The sequence below is a fragment of the Hyperolius riggenbachi genome, chromosome 2, assembly GCF_040937935.1.
Source record: "Hyperolius riggenbachi isolate aHypRig1 chromosome 2, aHypRig1.pri, whole genome shotgun sequence".
NCBI classification, from domain to species: domain Eukaryota; kingdom Metazoa; phylum Chordata; class Amphibia; order Anura; family Hyperoliidae; genus Hyperolius; species Hyperolius riggenbachi.
This window is the reverse complement of record NC_090647.1, coordinates 265489812-265508657: the sequence shown is the minus strand read 5'-3', so window position 1 is coordinate 265508657 and position 18846 is coordinate 265489812. Positions and strand designations below refer to the sequence as shown.

Here is an 18846-nt window from a genome sequence, read left to right as displayed (position 1 = left end):
GGAGGCTGCGGGAGGGTTTTTTTTTAATAAAAAAAAATCTATTTCATGCAGCCAACTGAAAGTTGGCTGCATGAAAGCCCACTAGAGGGCGCTCCGGAGGCGTTCTTCTGATCGCCTCCGGCAAGCATAAGTAACAAGGAAGGCTGCAATGAGCAGCCTTCCTTGTTTGGCTTTCCTCGTCGCCATGGCGACGAGCGGAGTGACGTCCTGACGTCAGCCGCCTCCGATCCAGCCCTTAGCGCTGGCCGGAACTGATTGGTCCGGCTGCGCAGGGCTCGGGCGGCTGGGGGGACCCTCTTTCGCCGCTGCTGGCGGCGGATCGCCGCAGAGCGGCGGCGATCAGGCAGCACACGCGGCCGGCAAAGTGCCGGCTGCGTGTGCTGCTTTTTATTTGAGGAAAATCGGCCCAGCAGGGCCTGAGCGGCAGCCTCCGGCGGTGATGGACGAGCTGAGCTCGTCCATACCGCTCAGGAGGTTAAAGCATAGGATTGCAACATGTGGGTAATGTATGCAAAAAACATTTCTGCTCTCTGCTCTCCCCTCTTCGTCCACCTCCTCCCTTCTCTGTCCAATCCCTGCCCTTCTCTGTCCACCATCTCCCCTTCTCTGTCTGTCCACCCCCTCCCCTTCTCTGTCCACTGCAGGGAAAGTCCTGTCCTGCTAGTCATTTCACCCCCGAATGCTTCCCTTGTAAAATGATTCAAAGATTTGGATCAAAGATCCGGATCTTTTCAATGATCTGATTTGAATGATCTGAATCCTTAAAAAGATCCGGACTTCCCATTTCTACTGCTGTGTGGATGTAACAGCACAGCCCCTGAGTCTGCCCATCAGCCCGGAGGATTAGTGAGCCGAGGAAGGTATCCCCCTCCCTCCCTGCACAGTTGTTCGGGAAAAATACCGCACTATGACAAAGCTTTAAGAATACTGCTGAAAAATCAGCAATACCGAATTAGGTATTTCTCCTCATGTTATTTATTTTACTGAGTGTCCGATCAGAATTGAGCCCATAGTATCTCTGTCAGTATTGCTATTCAGAAATATAGTTTGTGGCATAGATAGATAGATAGATAGATAGATAGATAGATAGATAGATAGATAGATAGATAGATAGATAGATAGATAGATAGATAGATAGATAGATAGATAGATAGATAGATAGATAGATAGATAGATTTGACAGTTGGAAAGTGGGGATAGGCATGCTATTGTAAAATATATACGGTATATATACTGTAGATATACTGCATTTCGATAAGTAAATTAGAAATACAGACACTTACTGGAAGAGCAGGGATAAAAACCAGCACATAATCTTCTGCCAGACTGCAACCATAAAAAGGAGAGTCAGGGGTGGGAAATCATATTATAATCTACACACTACCCTGCAAGAACATTTGTATAGCTGCTAGGTAGGGATGGTCAGAAGTCCAGGTTTTCAATTCCTTGAAAATTCCGATTTCCTGCCAATGCCAATTATCAAATCAGGCAATTTCCATTCCCGATAGTCTTTAACAATGTTAATTGTTGCTATACCGCACCCAGGGGGTAATTTGGGCATTACATTATTGTAATTTGGCTGTGCGAATATTGCGGAGGGAGTTTTTAGTGGTGGCACTTATATTGTCAGAGATTGTGGCACAAGGGTTAGGTTAAGGAGTCCACTAGCAGCACTTTTTTTCTAAGCGCTTGTGATTTGAAAAGCTCTTGCTAATGTAATGCTATGGACGTGATCCCACTTGAGCGATGAGATTTTATAAAAAATCATCCATAGCTTTACATTAGAAAGAGCTTTACAAATCACTTGTGCTTAGAAAAGCCCTGCTAGTGGGTCCCAGTGATTTTCTAAAGGTAGCAATACACTGGTCGATTTGTCATCAGATTCGACCAACAGATTGATCAGATTCGATCAGAGAGGGATCTGAGAGGGATCGTATGGCTACCTTTACTGCAAACAGATTGTGAACCGATTTCAGCCTGAAACCGTTCAATCTGTTGTGGTGGTGCTGCTGCCACTGCTACTGCTGCCGCCGCCGCCGCCGCATACATTACCTGCTCCGCCGGTGCGACTACCCCCGGTCACCGCTGCTCCGTCTCCGCTCTGGTCTCCAGGTCCGGCATGCTTTACTTCTTCCTGCCCAGCAGGAAGTTTAAACAGTAGAGCGCCCTCTACTGTTTAAACTTCCTGCCGGGCTAGAAGAAGTGAAGCATGCCGGAGACCAGACCAGCGCGGAGACGGAGCAGCGGTGACCGGGGGCAGTCGTGCCGGCGGAGCAGGTAATGTATGCGGGCTTTATTGCGTCGGTCGTCGGGTACTCGAACGCTGCTAGCGACGCGCTCCCTACTAGTGATGGGCGAACACCTGGATGTTCGGGTTCGGGAAAGTTCGCCGAACATGGCCGAGATGTTCGGCATGTTCGGGCCGAACCCCGAACTTTCCGAACATCCAGCTTTTGGGGGCCATATGGGGTCGCAGGCATAAGGGGGGAGCATGCCCAGGATCGCGGGGGGGGGGGGTCGGAAATTCCCCCCACCCCCTCCGCTAGCGCTCCCCCCTCTGCCCGCTTCCCCATACAAAAGTTTAAGCAAAGTACCTGTAGTGGATGGCCTGGCAGTGGGCGGCACTGTGGAGTGAGGAGAAGGAGTCCGGAGAGTGACGAGTTGAGGGAGGCCGGGCAGCGGGCGGTTCAGCGGAAGTACCCTTGTGGTACTTCCGCCCTTTCTCTGACCTCACGCCCGCTGCCCGGCCTCCCTCAACTCGTCACTCTCCGGACTCCTCCTCCTCACTCCACAGTGCCGCCCACTGCCAGGCCATCCACTACAGGTACTTTGCTTAAACTTTTGTATGGGGAAGCGGGCAGAGGGGGGAGCGCTAGCGGAGGGGGTGGGGGGAATTTCCGACCCCCCCCCCCGCGATCGGGGCATGCTCCCCCCTTATGCCTGCGACCCCATAGGGGGGCAGTATTCGGCCGAACAGGGCCCTGTTCGGCCCTGTTCGGCGGCCATTAGAAGTTCGGGGCGAACCCGAACTTAAAAGGCCGAACACCATCAGGTGTTCGGCCGAACGCGAACATCACCCGAACAGGGTGATGTTCTGCAGAACCCGAACAGTGGCGAACACTGTTCGCCCAACACTACTCCCTACCCGCGGGCGATCGACGGTAATTTTCCGCACGGAACGATCGACGGGATTGGACGAAATGGATCAAAATTCGGCGTGTTGTGGGAACGATGTGACAGCAGATTCGATCCCAGTGATCGAATCTGCTGTCGATCTGGCGGGAATTGGCCTAGTGTATGGCCAGTTTAAGCCTTTTGTAAGCACTTGGGATTTGAAAAACCCTTGCTAATCTAATGCATTGTGTGTGATCCCTCTTGAGGGATGTGATTTTTTTTTTTTTTTTAATCCCCCATACCTATAGCATTACATTGGCAAGAGCTTTTCAAATAACAAGCACTTAGAAATGTGGTCCCAAGCCCACACTTGAGATAAAAGTCTTTGGCCACATACACACATCAGACCATAGTCTTTTGAAAATGAAAGCAAACAGACCCCCCCCTTCCATGTAGTATGAGAGCCATACCTTCACAGTCTTTTCTATGGAGCTGAACTCCCCATCAGAAAAAAATCTTTGCAAGATGCTGCACACACAGAGACACACAACGACTGTAGTAAACACAGTCAATATATTTTATTTATGAACTCCAAATATGCAACGCGTTTCGCAGGTTTGATCCCGCTTCATCAGGCAATAACAACGGAGCAATAGCATATGTGGTCGGTAGAAGAGCCAGGCACCTCTGTGAGTACAGACACAAAAGATCATTATCTGCAAAAGATCCGTTCCTGCAAATTGCATTCATAGTCTGAGATCTGCAGATCATCATACACACCTTGTTTAACTGACATTCATCTGCAGATCAGACAATCATCTGCAGATCTGAAAATCCATCCTGGTGGATCTGATCTGCAGATGAACGTCCTTTAAACAAGGTGTGTATGATCATCTGCAGATATCATAGACTATGAATGCATTATGCAGGAACAGATCTTTTGCAGATACTGATCTTTTGAATGTCTACAGCATCTTTGTGTGCAGTATCTTGCAAAGATTTTTATCTGATGGGGAGTTCAGCTCAATGGAATTGACTGTGTAGGTATGGCTCTCATACTACATGGAAGGGGGTAAAATTGGTCTTTTTTTTTCATTTTCCAAAGACTATGGTCTGATGTGTGTATGAGGGCTCGTTTCCACTATCGCGAATCCGCATGCGTCCAACGCATGCGGATTCGCACATGGAATGCAAGTGGTTGGGCCTGTTTCCACTGTAGCGTTGTTGAGGTGCGTTTTTTTTCAGCGGTGAAAAAACGCACAAAAGAGCCGCAGAATTCGCCTGCGAGTAGAATGCATGCGAATCGCATGCAATGTATCTAATAGGGAAATCACATGCGGTTTCACCATGCGGTTTTTGCCACGAATTCGCATGCGAATTCGCATAGGTACCAATGTAAATTCACACAGGCAGTGACATGGTTAAAATCGCATACACCCTCACATTCGCGGCAAAAATCGCATGGGGAATCGCATCCGCATGTGATTTCATCAGCAGTGGAATCCAGGCGATTCTGCACCGCAATAGTGGAAACGAGCCCTGAGCCTTTTGGAAAAGGCAAGATCACAGACCAATTTTACCCCCTTCCATGTAGTATGAGGGCCATACCTACACAGTCTATTCTATTGAGCTGAACTCCTCATCAAATAAAAAACTTTGCAAGATGCTTGCTGGAGACAAAGATGCTGCACACATGCAACAGATCAGTATCTGCAAAAGATCTGTTCCTGCAAAAGATCCGTTCCTACTAAATGCATTCATAGTCTATGATATCTGCAGATCCTCATACACACACCTTGTTTAACAGACATTCATCTGCAGATCAGATCCACCAGGATGGATCTTCAGATCTGCAGATGAATGTCTGTTAAACAAGGTGTGTGTATGAGGATCTGCAGATATCATAGACTATGGCCCAGTGCACACCAAAACCGCTAGCAGATCCGCAATACGCTAGCGGTTTTGGGAGCTGATTTCAGAGCGATTCTAGGCATGTTTAGAGAGGTTTTCTAAACATACCTAGCGGTTTTGGGTCGTTTTTGTGTAGCAGATTACACATATTGTTACAGTAAAAGCTGTTACTGAACAGCTGCTGTAACAAAAATGCCTGGCAAACCGCTCTCAAGTAGCGTTTTTCAGAGCGGTTTGCATTTTTCCTATACTTTACATTGAGGACGAAACGCTTCCGCAAACCGCAAACGCGCAGCAGGAGGCGCGTTTGCGGCTTGGCAAAAACCGCAAACCGCCGGTGTGCACCATCCCATTGCAATACATTAGACAAGCGTTTTTATAGGCGGATGCGGCCGGCGGATCGCTCCAAAAACCACTCGGTGTGCACTGGGCCTAAGAATGCATTTTGCAGGAACGGATGTTTTGCAGAGACTGATCTTTTGAATGTGTTCAGCATCTTTGTGTGCAGCATCTTGCAAAGTAGCATTAGGCTGCCTTCACACTTATCCCTGCAATTTCTAGACATGTTTTTCAGCATTTATTTATTAGGGATCCTGCAATATTTTGCATTGCCATTTTTTTCCATGCATGTTAATTTGCAGGAGCATGGTGGTATAGTGGAAAGCACTCTTGCCTTGTGGTGTTGGGTGCCTAATTTGACTTCCTCCCAGGGAACTATTGGCATAGAGTTTTGTTTTTTATGTTCTCATTTTATCTGTGTGGGTTTTCCTTGGGCACACCAGTTTCTGCCCAAAAACATACACATAAGTTAATTGGCTTCCTCCCAAAATTGGCCCTTGACTACTACAGTGACATGACTATGGTAGGGATCAGATTAGATTCTGAGCTTCTTTGAGGGACAGTTAGGCCCAGTGCACACCAAAACCGCTAGCAGATCGTCAAAACGCTAGCGGTTTTGGGAGCAGAGAGCAGATATTTGGCCGGGTGCACACCAAGCGGATTTTGTATGCGATCCACCAGCCGCATCAGCCAGTGAAAACGCTTGGCTATTGTATTTCAATGTGTGGTGCACACCGGCGGTTTGAGGTTTTTTAGCAAACCGCAAACGCGCAGCAGGAGGCGTGTTTGCGGCTTGGCAAAAACCTCAAACCGCCGGTGTGCACCATCCCATTGCAATACATTAGCCAAGCGTTTTTCCAGGCGGATGCGGCCGGCGGATCGCTCCAAAAACCGCTCGGTGTGCACTGGGCCTTAGTGACATACTCTGTAAAGCACTGTGGAAGATGTCAGGGCTATATAAATGATTATGTATGTAATTCACTGCATATTTGCATGTGAACTTTTGCATTACCATTGACTTGCATTGTATGTGATTCACAGGTCTGGTGTAAAAATGCATATATGGTTGTTTTGACATTTTTATTTTCAGTTCAAGTTCTCTTTAAGCACTTCCTGGTCAGCAGATGACTGCCAGTTCATCAAATGTATGTCCTGTGTTTACTGGTCAGCCCTTGCTCTTTGTCATGAGGCTGTTCCTACCTGCCTTGTGATACTCTGCTTGCTTGAATTCCTGTTGTGACCCATCTTGTAACTGACGCCTCTTTTCCATGGACTGTTGAACTGTGTGCTCATCAAGCAGTTACCAGGCAGCAGTGAGCAGTTGTAAGGGCCCGTTTCGACTTGTGCGGTGCAAATTCTTTGTGGAAAACGTAAAAATGAATTTGCATGTGTATGCAAATTGGTACGTGTTTGTATGCGAATTTGCGTATGTTTTTGCGTATTTTTGTAAGTATGCGAATTTAACCATGTCAGTGCCGGTGTGCTTTTACATTGATTTTAGGCGAAAATGTACATGAATTCACATTGTAAAAACGAATGCAAATTTTATATTAATTACAGTGTATGCAAATCGCACACTGCCTTGCGGTGTGCGAATTCTGATGGCTCTGCTGTGCAGATTTTTCCTGTACATTGGCTATGTGAATACGCATGCAGATTCGCTATAGTGGAAACGGGCCCTTAGGCCAGAAACCTACTAGGAGCGATTTTTTTTTCTGAGCGCTTTACGATTTGAAAACTCTTGTTAATGTAATGCTATGGGTTTAATCCCACTGGAGCAATGTGATTTTATAAAAATCCCCCATAGCATTGCATTAGCAAGAGCTTTTTCAAATCACTGGAGATTAGAAATAGTGCCTAGTGGGTTTCTGGCCTCAGAGTTTGAGAGGCATTTCACAGCCTATCAACAGTCTGTGGAAAAGAGGCCTGACTTTGCTAGTTAGCTACGTGTCCTGATCTTGGCTTGATTAGATCATCATTTGATTGCTGTATGCCCTTTGACCTTGGCTAGTATGACCCTGCCTACAATTACCAGCCTGTTTTTTTGCCTGCACTCTCTCCGTGGTGTCACAGTTCTCTATGTCACTGGTGAGGCAATCTCATCATCATCACAGCAAAGTAGTCCCTTGCCCACTAGAGGTGGTGACCCCTCATCCCTTTCTGGGTGCTCTGGTGAAGATCAGTAACCACTTAGATTTCATGCCCTGGGAGAGTCCATGCCTACCGCAGTGCAGGGGGCAGCAGGATACCAGAAAATCCTGACACCATTAAAAATCATCCACCGGTGAGTCTTCATATCTTGCTGTTACTTTAAATGGAGAACTGTACAGACGGCAATGCATTTGGGGGGAATATCAGCACAATGGCCTAGTCAGTCCCGCCAAACTGCTCAATAGTAAGAGCCCGTTTCCACTACTGCGGAAACCGGGCCGAATTCTGAGAGTTTCCCCGCAGGCGAACCATGCGGGGATCTCATCTGGTCTTCTCGGCTTTCTGCCTCCTGTGACGTCACAGGAAGACTAGAAGAGCAAGATCCTGGTATGGAGAGGCAAGGGTAAGATTAAGGGCTCTTTCACATCAGACAACGCGAACAGGAGCCGTTCTCCTGCACGCGTTGTCTGCCTGCGGCGTGCCGTCGGGTATCTGCGGTGCGACGCAATCAGCGGCGGTAGCTGGTAATTAAACCCGACGGAAACCGCCGGCTCGCGGGTGCGTTGGAGGAAAAACTGCGCCCGGGTGCGTCGGAACCGCAACGCATCGAAACGCAGCGTCGAGTGTGAAAGGTAAAATGAAAGTCTATGGACTTTCATCTTACCTTGGTTAACGCAAACGGCTTCCGTTTGCATTAACGCAGAAAATCTGCCCTAATGTGAAAGAGCCCTAATGACAGCCTGCTCCGCTGCGCATTTAACTCTCTGCAGGCGGGGGGGGGGGGGGGAGGACACACTGGGGGGCACATTAGGAGGGAGAAATAGCGGCCACCCATCCCGCATAGCATACGGCATCCCCGTGGCTGGTGCCTCAATCAGTTTTTTTACCCCCTTGCCCAGCGGGTGGGACAGAAGGGGCGGCAGCGCGGGATGGCGGGAGGGGCTCCCCAAATCGGGACCGTCCTGATGAAAACGGGACGGTTGGGGACTCTGAGGTAGTGCCACCATGTGTCTCGGTCAGTGGAAACAGGCCCCCAACTGTGTACAAAGGAGAATAGCACGTGACTCCCCTTCTTTGTGGCAAACATTCCAGAAACCATATGCAATCATTTCATGACCAAAATGTCCAATTTTTACATTTTAACTTTTATGAGTAAATAAAATTAAAGTATTTTTAAAGTAATTTAGTAAAAACACGAGGCACCTTTTCCACTTGACAGAATTTGTGCACAAATTGCGTTTTTTTGCAAAGTCATGTTCACCACAGATCTAATGCAAGTCCATGGCACTGCATGTGGCATGCGTTGTGCAAATTTTTCGCATCTGCTTTTTCAGAAGAAAAAAAGCAGTCTACTTGTATGGGGTGGTTTTTTTGTGTGGGGGGGGGGGGGGGGGGGGGGGGGGGGGGGGGGGGGGGGGGGGGGGGGTGGGGGGAGGCCGTGCAAAACACATACAATGTTAGTCAACAGAAATGCAAATTTTAACTTTCCAAATGTGAAAATTTGTATGCAAATGTGCAATTAATTACATCAAATTTCATGTAAATTAACTTCATTGGAATGCATGAAAAAAAATCAGAACGATCATTTTTTATTACAACACAAACAAAATAAATAGATGTGCAATACTCAAAAACAAAGTATTGCGAGTATAATAACACAGAAAAATGTGGTGGAGATCGCAGAGATAAGTGAGAAGGCATCCTACAACATCTTCGGGTGCACGCTATCTTTATGGTGAGATCCCAGTCTACCGTCATGTGACAGATGGTGATCTGACCCCAGAGATTGAGAGCCTCGGAGGCAGGGGCGTAGCTAAGGAGCTATGGGCCCCGATGCAAGTTTTACATTGGGGTCCCCCAAGCAATCCGTACATAACAATTGATACGGCACACCAAAACCTGCCAATCGCAATTACGGAGTCAGAGGTGCAAGAAGGGGATGGGGAACTGCTTGTTAATGATTACCTCTATTCAAAGTATCTATGGAAGTGATTATTATGAGCACAGGACCAATAGAGAGCCAACACTGCAGTTGAGGGAGGGCCCTACGGGGCCCCTCTGGCCCAAAGGCCCCAATGTGGTTGCAACCTCTTTAACCCCTATTGCTACGCCCCTGCTCGGAGGATACTTGGGAGACTGATCCTGGGGACATTCAAATGGGGAGTTTTAAAGAACTACTGTCGCAAAAAAAAGGAGGCAGTTAAAATCTGACAGAACGGACAGGTTTTGGGCCAGTCCATCTCCTCATGGGGGATTCTCAGGGTTTTCTTTGTTTTCAACAGCATTTGCTGAACAGCAGTTGCAAAGTCTAACTGACAACATAGTGTGCATGTGCAAGTGAGAAGGGAGGCTGGATGGTAACTTACTATTTTGGCAGTTAACCCATTCGGGTTCCATCGTTTTCACTTGAGCAATGTTCACCTCCCATTGATTAGCCTATAACTTTATCACTACTTATCACAATGAACTGATCTATATCTTGTTTTTTCCACCACCAATTAGGCTTTCTTTGGGAGGTACATTTCGCTAAGAGCCACTTTACTATAAATGCATTTTAACAGGAAGAATAAGAAAAAAACGGAAAAAAATCATTATTTCTCAGTTTTCAGCCATTATAGTTTTAAAATAATACATGCCTCCATAATTAAAACTCACGTATTGTATTTTCCCATATGTCCCAGTTAGTACACCATTAAAATTATGTCCCTATCACAATGTATGGCGACAATATTTTATTTGGAAATAAAGGTGCATTTTTTCCGTTTTGCATCCATCACTATTTACAAGTTTAAAATAAAAAAAAATATAAATATTTCATCTTTACATTGATATTTAAAAAGTTTAGACCCTTAGGTAAATATTTACATGTGTGTTTTTTTTTTTTTTTATTGTAATGTATTTTTTTTTTTTTTTATATTAAACATTTTATTTGGGTATTTTTGGGAGGGTGGGATGTAAACAATAGTTTTATAATGTAAATGTGTGTTTTATTTTTTTTACTTTTAGTTGTAGTTTTACTTTTTGGCCACAAGATGGCGGCCATGAGTTTATTTACATGACGTCACTCTAAGCGTAACATACGCTTAGGGAGACGCATAGGGGAGGCAACAGCCAGAAAAAGCGCAGCTTCCGAGAGAAGCTGTCGCTTTTTCAGCGGGGGAAAGGAATCAGTGATCGGTCACCATAGCCCGATCCACTGATTGCCTGGCTAACGAACTGCGGGCCGCATGGTTCCTGGACGTAGTTTCTACGTCCAGGAACTAAAATAGGTTAAACTGCTGGTCAACAAATGCTGTTGAAAACAAAGAAAACCCTGAAAATCCCCTATGAGGAGATGGTCTGACCAAAAACCTATCGGTTCTGTCAGATTTTAACTGCCTACTTTTTTCGTGATAGTCGTCCTTTTAAATGCCATTCCACTCTCTGCGTTAACTGCCCGCTAGTTATCCTGGCCCTGGAGCAGCATTACCGATGGCAACATGTTTCTTTCTCCCGTAGCCTGGGACGAGAGATACCCCTAGGGAAATTAAATTAGACTCTAAGACACCTTTCCAGAGTTTAGTAGTATTCATAATACAAAACTATGTCCGCAATAATTTCTTATATACCGAGCAACAACCGGATCTTGTTTGAAGAGCAATAAAATATTCTCTGTATTTATGAACAGTGCCCAACAAGGAAAGCAAGCCAGAAGTAGAACAAGGATCCCACGCTGCAGGACTGTGCCAATTAACTTTAGATTGGTACCACCAAATATCTACGAAGTAGAAATAAAAAAGCTTTTAAAATGTAAGCATCAGTAAAAAATATACATCATATTCACATCTGGCATTAAGTTTTTACTGTTTCATTGTCTGTGCTCAAACATTTGGTAATTAGGTCGGTAAAGCAGGGGAAATGATCAAAAGATGCAATTCACAAAGGCAAACAAGGAGTAACCACGCCCACTTTTTCTGACAGAGATTAGAACAGCTGATTTCTGTCGGTAAAGTTAGGCCTCTTTTCTACGCACTGTTGAGCTGTGTGCTCAGCAAGCAGTTGCAAGGCAGCAACAAGCAGTTGCAAGGCAGAAACAAGCAGTTGCACGGCAGCAGTGAGCAGTTGTAAGAGTTTTTGAGAGGCATTTCACTGCCTATCAACAGTTCATTGAAAAGAGGCCTTATTCTGTGAGGTATTTTAGATGTGAGGATGGAACCTTTTGAATTACCGTATTTTCCGCCGTATAAGACGCACTTTTTCTCCCCCAAAAATGGGGAGAAAAAGTCACTGCGTCTTATACGGCAAAGGCAGGGAATCCCTGAGTTACAATCGCCCGCCGTTACAAACCGCCGACCCGCCGCATCATCGGGGATTCCCTGCATAATCCCAGCTGCATGTCTGGTGTGCCGTGTCCCCCCTTCTGTTACCTATGTGGCCGCTCTGACATGCCCCGTATATGTGTCTCAGCTTATGTGTTTAAAGTCTTTCCTTGCGTCGCGTGGCCGCCCGCTTTGTCCCGCCCCCCGTCGGTCTCCCCGTGCCTGTTAAATGTAGTTCTAGACAGCGTATTCGACTACATCCACGCTGCCCGGGGATCGCCGATGTCCTCACTTCTTGCTCTAGTGACCGGCGCTTGTGTATATGACGTCATCTCCACAAGCGCCGGTCACTAGAGCAAGAAGTGAGGACATCGGCGATCCCCGGGCAGCGTGGATGTAGTAAGATACGCTGTCTAGAACTACATTTAACAGGCACGGGGTGACACCGACGGGGGGGGGGGGGGGGGGGGGGGGGGGACAAAGCGGGCGGCCACACGACGCAAGGAAAGACTTTATACACATAAGCTGAGACAAATATACGGGGCTTGTCAGAGCGGCCACATAGGTAAGAGAAGGGGGGACATTAATACACCAGCGGAGACAGAGAGACCACACAGGGAGGCGAGGGGACATGTAATACGCAGGGAAATACAGGGGGCTGGACAGAGGCTACACAGGGGTCAGGAGGGGGGGGCAGTCACATAATAAGACAACACCACAGGGGACACCTGGGGAACAGAAGCTGGACAGAGCAGCCACACAGTGGGCAGAAGGGGAAGGGGGACACCCAGCGACAGAAGAAGACACCTGGGGGCACAGGGGACACCTGGGGGCAGAAGGGGACACACAGGAGGTCAAAGAGGACAGAAGGGGACTTCTGGGGACTGAAGGGGACACCATTATAAGACGCTCCTGGAATATGGACACACCAGGATTAGTATATATTTTTTTCCCTGGATTTTGCCCTCTAAACCTGAGTGAGTCTTATATTCCGGAGCGTCTTATATGGCGCGAAATACGGGTAATTATGCAGGAGTTTAATTGTATGCAGAGGAGAGCTCATCAGAGGAGAATGATGTCAGTCATAGCTACTTGTTTGTGAATTGCATCTTTTGATCATTTTCCCCTGCTTTACCGACCTAATTACCGAAGGTTTTAGACCAGGTCTAAAACATTAGGTCATTATTAGTGAATTCCCTCTTGATGCATCTGATTTACACCAAACCATCAGTAGACTAAAAACCATCAGTAGACTAGTCTAAACTGCTTAGTGAATTGAGGCCATTGCATTGCAATCTAATGCTTGGAATACACGGGTCAATTCTCCCATTTGATCGTTTTACGGCTCGATTCCGCAGTCAATTCTATTCTCTTCTGCTCATTTTTCTTATCTTTTTCCATTCAATTCAGTATGGAATCGAGCGGCGAAACGAGTGGACGGGAGGTCGGACATGTCGGAAATTATCTATTGAGCCATCTTAATGGCTCAAAATCGAGCTGTGTATTCCCAGCATTACTGTATATTGTCACTGATGTAAGCATTATGCATAAAATACCAGTTGCCTGGCAGCCCTGCTGATTGACTTGGCTGTTTGAAGCACACCAGAAACAAACCTACAGCTAATCTTGCCAGATTTGACAATCATGTCAAACATCTGATCTGCTGCATGCTTGTTCAGGGCCTATGGCTAAAAGTGTTAGAGCCAGAGGATCAGCAGGATAGCCAGGCAACTGGTATTGTTGAAAGGAAATAAATATGGCAGCATCCATATTCCTCTCCTTCCAGCTGTCCTTTAACTCTTTCAGACAGAGATAAAAAAAAGAAACCCAGCCAAGTTAGTTGTATGTTTGGCACTGTACATACACATATTTTGTCTCGTCAGGTTATTTTCACCTCACTGGTCCTTTTAATGTTCCCTTAGATTTTCCAAACCACTGACTTGCAAGGATCTAAATAGTAAAATGATGCTGGCCAATCTGCCTACTTGTCTGCACCATTGCATTTTGAAGGTGCATTTAACACAATAATCCCCATCTGGCAGCCAGCCAAGCAGTACGTGACGCTCACTTCCTGTTGCCGAAGTGATCACGTGCTTGGAGGCGTATTACTAAAATACACTTCTGTGCATGCGCGACGCGTGAAACTTGCAGCGGATTTACACACGTCGCCATAGACTTACATTATTTCCGGTCCACTGCAGGTCAAAGCAGAACTGCGCAGTAACATTGGTTTGCCTTAGAGTCAGGGATGCGGCTAACGCCTCACTTCTGTCACATCAAGCCGCACAGTGCCTGTTTGTTAGTCCCCATAGTCTTTCATTGCCCTGCAGTGTGGTGCAGTAAATCTACCGCTCCGCACTATCCCAGTGTGAAAGGCCCATCAGAACCCACAATGGAGGTACTTGTCTAAAAACTGTTGGTAAGAGGTTCAGAGCCATCAAACTATAATAAAGGCTAGCATCTACATAGGGAAAAAAGTAATCTACAGTGCACATATGTTGGGGTATTATGCATGCATTAGTTAGGCTCTTGTGTTAGGCTTGTTAGGTTGCTCTTTCTTGCTGATCCTTATTGCTAAAAAGCACTCCTCATCCTCAACCGCTCTTTTGAGAGCTAATGTTGTTCTTGTGATCTATCCCTTTTTTTTTTTTTTTTTTGCATGTGTCCCACAGACACTTGTGTTGCATATACAGCCCTGTCAGTCAGTCGCAGCTGCTGGACCTTGGCCCCTTGGTAATTCCTATTGGGCCACTGCCAGGCCCAGCACATTCAGTGACTGTGTGTGTGACAGCTGCACATTTGTAATACCAATCACGGCATACCCACCTGTTCAGTGCACCTACCTACCTACCTACGTGAGCACACGCAGTTTTATATACCACCAGTCGCTGAACCTGTTCACGGGACCTGTGTGTGTGTGACAGCTGCACATTTGTAATACCAATCATTGCATACCCACCTGTTCAGTGCACCTACCTACCTACGTGAGCGCACGCAGTGTTATATACCAGCCAGTCGCAGCACCTGTTCACGGTACCTGTGTGTGTGACAGCTGCACATTGTATTGATACCAGTCACTGCATACCTGTTCACTGCACCTGTGCGACTGCACATTGTAGTAAAGTCAGTGCATGCCTTTCACTTCATCCCCCCCCCCCCCCCAATATGGGCAAAACAGGCAGAGGCAGGCTAACCGGCAGGTCTGTTCGAGGTCGTGCTGTCGTGATTTTGTGCGGCCCTGGACCAAAGTACAGTGTTCAGAAGGCACGTGCCATCAACCCCCAATATTGTCAGGATGTAGTTGACTATTTAACATAGAACACCTCAGTTTCCGCACGGAACCAGGACATATCTTCCTCCTCCTGCTTTGATTCTGGCACCTCACTTAACACTCAGTCAGCCACCACCACCAAAGTGCCATCACCCCAGGGCTCAGCGGTGTGGAAATTTTTGTGTGTGTCTGCCTCAGATGAGAGCAATGCCATGTGTACTCTCTGCCACTGAAAATTGAGCCGTGGAAAGACCAAGACCCGCATAGGGACAACTTCCTTACGAAGGCACATGATGACAAAGTACAAACTGCAATGGGATGACCACCTGAGGAAAAGCAGCACACAAAAGCAAAGCCACAAACCACAGTGGAAGATACCAGGCCGCAATTATTTCTCAAAATAGGTGATACCCTAACTGTACCGTGATGTTGAAAGGCAAGTGGTGTCATTTCTGGCACACAGCGTTGGGTCAAAGGTCCATCTGACCACGTGGTCTGCAAAGCACGGTCAGGCCTGCCCGAAGACTAAAGGCTCATACACACATCAGACTATAGTCTTTGGAAAATGAAAGCTCACAGACCAATCTTATCACCCTTAATGTAGTATGAGAGCCATACCTTCACAGTCTTTTCTATGGAGCTGAACTCCCCATCAGAAAATACACACACACACACACACACACACACACGTCGAGTCCTGCGTGAACGCGGGGGGACGGCATCCACTCACTTTTTTGGGGGAGTGGACGCCGTCCCCCTAGCACCCTGGAGGGAAGCAGCGCAGTGGAGAGGAGCATTGTGCACAGCGTGGGGAAGGGCGGACGTTTCCCCCCCCCCCCCCTCACCTTGGGGCTCCTCTCCCTGGCTCTCCCCTCCATAACATTGCGGCGGTGGCTGGCGGCGATGGCTGGCAGCGGCATCAGTGGGCGGGACTTACCACCTCCAGTGTTCCGGGTTGACGCTGTGCGTGCCGCTGCTCTGGTCTTCACTAGACCAGACTAGCTGCACGAACAGCGTCAACCCGGAACACTGGAGGAGGTAAGTCCCGCCCACTGATGCCGCTGCCAGCCATCGCCGCAATGTTATGGAGGGGAGAGCCAGGGAGAGGAGCCCCAAGGTGAGGGAAGGGGGGGGGGGAAACATTCGCCCTTCCCCACGCTGTGCACAATGCTCCTCTCCACTGCGCTGCTCCCCTCCAGCTGGGGGGACACCTATACCCTTGGCTACATATACTGGGCACATATACCCCTGTCTACATATACTGGCACATATACCCCTGGCTACATATACTGGCACATATACCCCTGACTACATATACTGGGCACATATAACCCTGACTACATATACTGGGCACATATACCCCTGGCTACATATACCGGGCACATGTACCCCTGGCTACATATACTGGGCACATGTACCCCTGGCTACATATACTGGGCACATGTACCCCTGGCTACATATACTGGGCACATATACCCCTGGCTACATATACTGGCACATATACCGCTGGCTACATATACTGGGCACATATACCCCTGGCTACATATACTGGGCACATATACCCCTGGCTACATATACTGGGCACATATAACCCTGGCTAGATATACTGGGCACATATAACCCTGGCTAGATATACTGGGCACATATAACCCTGGATAGATATACTGGGCACATATACCTCTGGCTAGATATACTGGGCACATATACCCCTGGCTAGATATACTGGGCACATATACCCCTGCCTACATATACTGGGCACATATACACCTGGCTATACTGGGGACACCTATACACCTGGCTACATATACTGGGGACACCTATACACCTGGCTACATATACTGGGGACACCTATACACCTGGCTACATATACTGGGGACACCTATACACCTGGCTACATATACTGGGGACACCTATACACCTGGCTACATATACTGGGGACACCTATACACCTGGCTACATATACTGGGGACACCTATACACCTGACTACATATACTAGGCACATATACACCTAGCTACATATACTGAGCACATATACACCTGGCTACATATACTGGGCACATATACACCTGGCTACATATACTGGGGACACCTATACACCTGGCTATACTGGGGACACCTGAACACCTGGTTACATATACTGGGGACACCTGGCTATACTGGGGACACCTATAGACCTTGCTACCTATTCTGGGGACATCTATACACTTGGCCACCTATTCTGGGAATATCTATACACCTGACCATCTATTCTAAGGACATCTATACACCTGGCTACCTATTCTGGTGACATCTCTACATCTGACCACCTATTCTGGGGACAACTATACACATGGCTACTTATTATTCTGGGGACATCTATAGACCTGGCTAGCTATACTGGGGGTAACTATTTGGGGGAACTGCTGTCAGATCTGTATTTTTGGGGAACCGCTGATGCCAGATTACGTGTATTTTGGGTGTTCCGTGTATTTTGGGTGATCCACTGCCAGGTTTCACGTATTTTGGGGAACTGCTTCCAGATTATGTGTATGTTGGGGGAACTGCTGCTGCCAGATTGTCTATTTTGGGGGAACCACTGCCATATTATCTGCAGGGCCGGATTTCTGGGAAGGTCACAGAGGCCACGGCCTAGGGTGATAAAAATCAGCAGGGCGCAGGACTTGGAGAGATAAGAGGTCACATGTCAAAGTAAATCACCTCTCCTGCTTTGCTTTGGTCTGCCTGAATTCCAGAGATCCCTGCATCTCTCTCACTTGTGCAAAGTGTGTGTTATGCCAGTCAGCATCTGCTGTCACCTGTAACTGTATATATAAAGTTGTGTGCCTAACATCTTGTATACAATAACAAAGTCTGAAGATGGCTCATTAACCAAAGGCTCACTGTTTTTCTTTTGGTTAGGCAATAAAAAGTGTTATTCTGATACAAAACTTCCTGCTGACTGATTTTAAGATCTATCTTAAGTGCTAAATTGTCACTGTGTAAAGTACACCTGAGCTTATGCTGGGTACACACAATGCAATTTTCTGACAGATTTACTGTCAGATCGACTATTTCCAACATGTCCGATCTGCTTTCCAATCAATTTTCTGAATGATTTTTCATAGAAGTGAACAGCAAATTGATCGAAAAATTGAAATCAGTTCAAACATGATGGAAATAATCGACCTGACAGTAAATCTGTCAGAAAATTGCATCATGTGTATATAGCATTACACTACATATATGCCAGTGTGTGTAGTGTCGGATCCTTCTACTTACCTGTCTTCTGTTTTGGATGGGCTTCTCTGCATTGTGCTGCACTGTCCCCTATTTGTGGCTCTGACGGCAGCAAGTAGCGCAGAGGACAAAGAAGCAGCGATGTCCACTGGGGCTCCCTGTGATTTTGCACTCCTGTATGCATGTGCACAGGAGCTGATGGAGTGTTATGGGTATGCGTACTACTTGACAAGTGCTGCTCATACATGAGCATCATTTCTGAAGTATGCAAGCCCAGAACACTATCGCCTGCTGTGCATGCAGACAGGAGAGCAAAATTGCATGGAGTGGATAGAGTATGCACTGCTTCTTTGTTGAACAGGGCAAAGCAGCAAAACAGAGGAGGGCCCATTCAAACTAGTCTGAATTGGACAGAATGGGGAGGGGGCGGTTGGTGACAGCCGGCCTAGGGCGCTGGAAAGTACAAATCCGGCCCTGATTATCTGTATTTTGGGGGAACCTCTGCCAGATTATGTGTTTTTTTTGGGTGAAATGCTTTGAGATTA

General features: G+C 47.1%; 1 protein-coding gene across 1 annotated transcript in view; it reads right to left on the bottom strand.

Moving 5' to 3' along the window:
* The window catches only part of LOC137544299 (multidrug and toxin extrusion protein 2-like), a 204465-nt gene that overhangs the window by 142507 nt on the left and 43112 nt on the right, over window positions 1-18846 (bottom strand). The window contains exons 4-5 of the mRNA XM_068265355.1: window positions 11124-11272; window positions 1284-1326 (exon numbers count right to left, since the gene is read on the bottom strand). Coding sequence (XP_068121456.1) covers window positions 1284-1326; window positions 11124-11272 — 192 coding nt within the window. The remainder of the gene's footprint in view (window positions 1-1283; window positions 1327-11123; window positions 11273-18846) is intronic.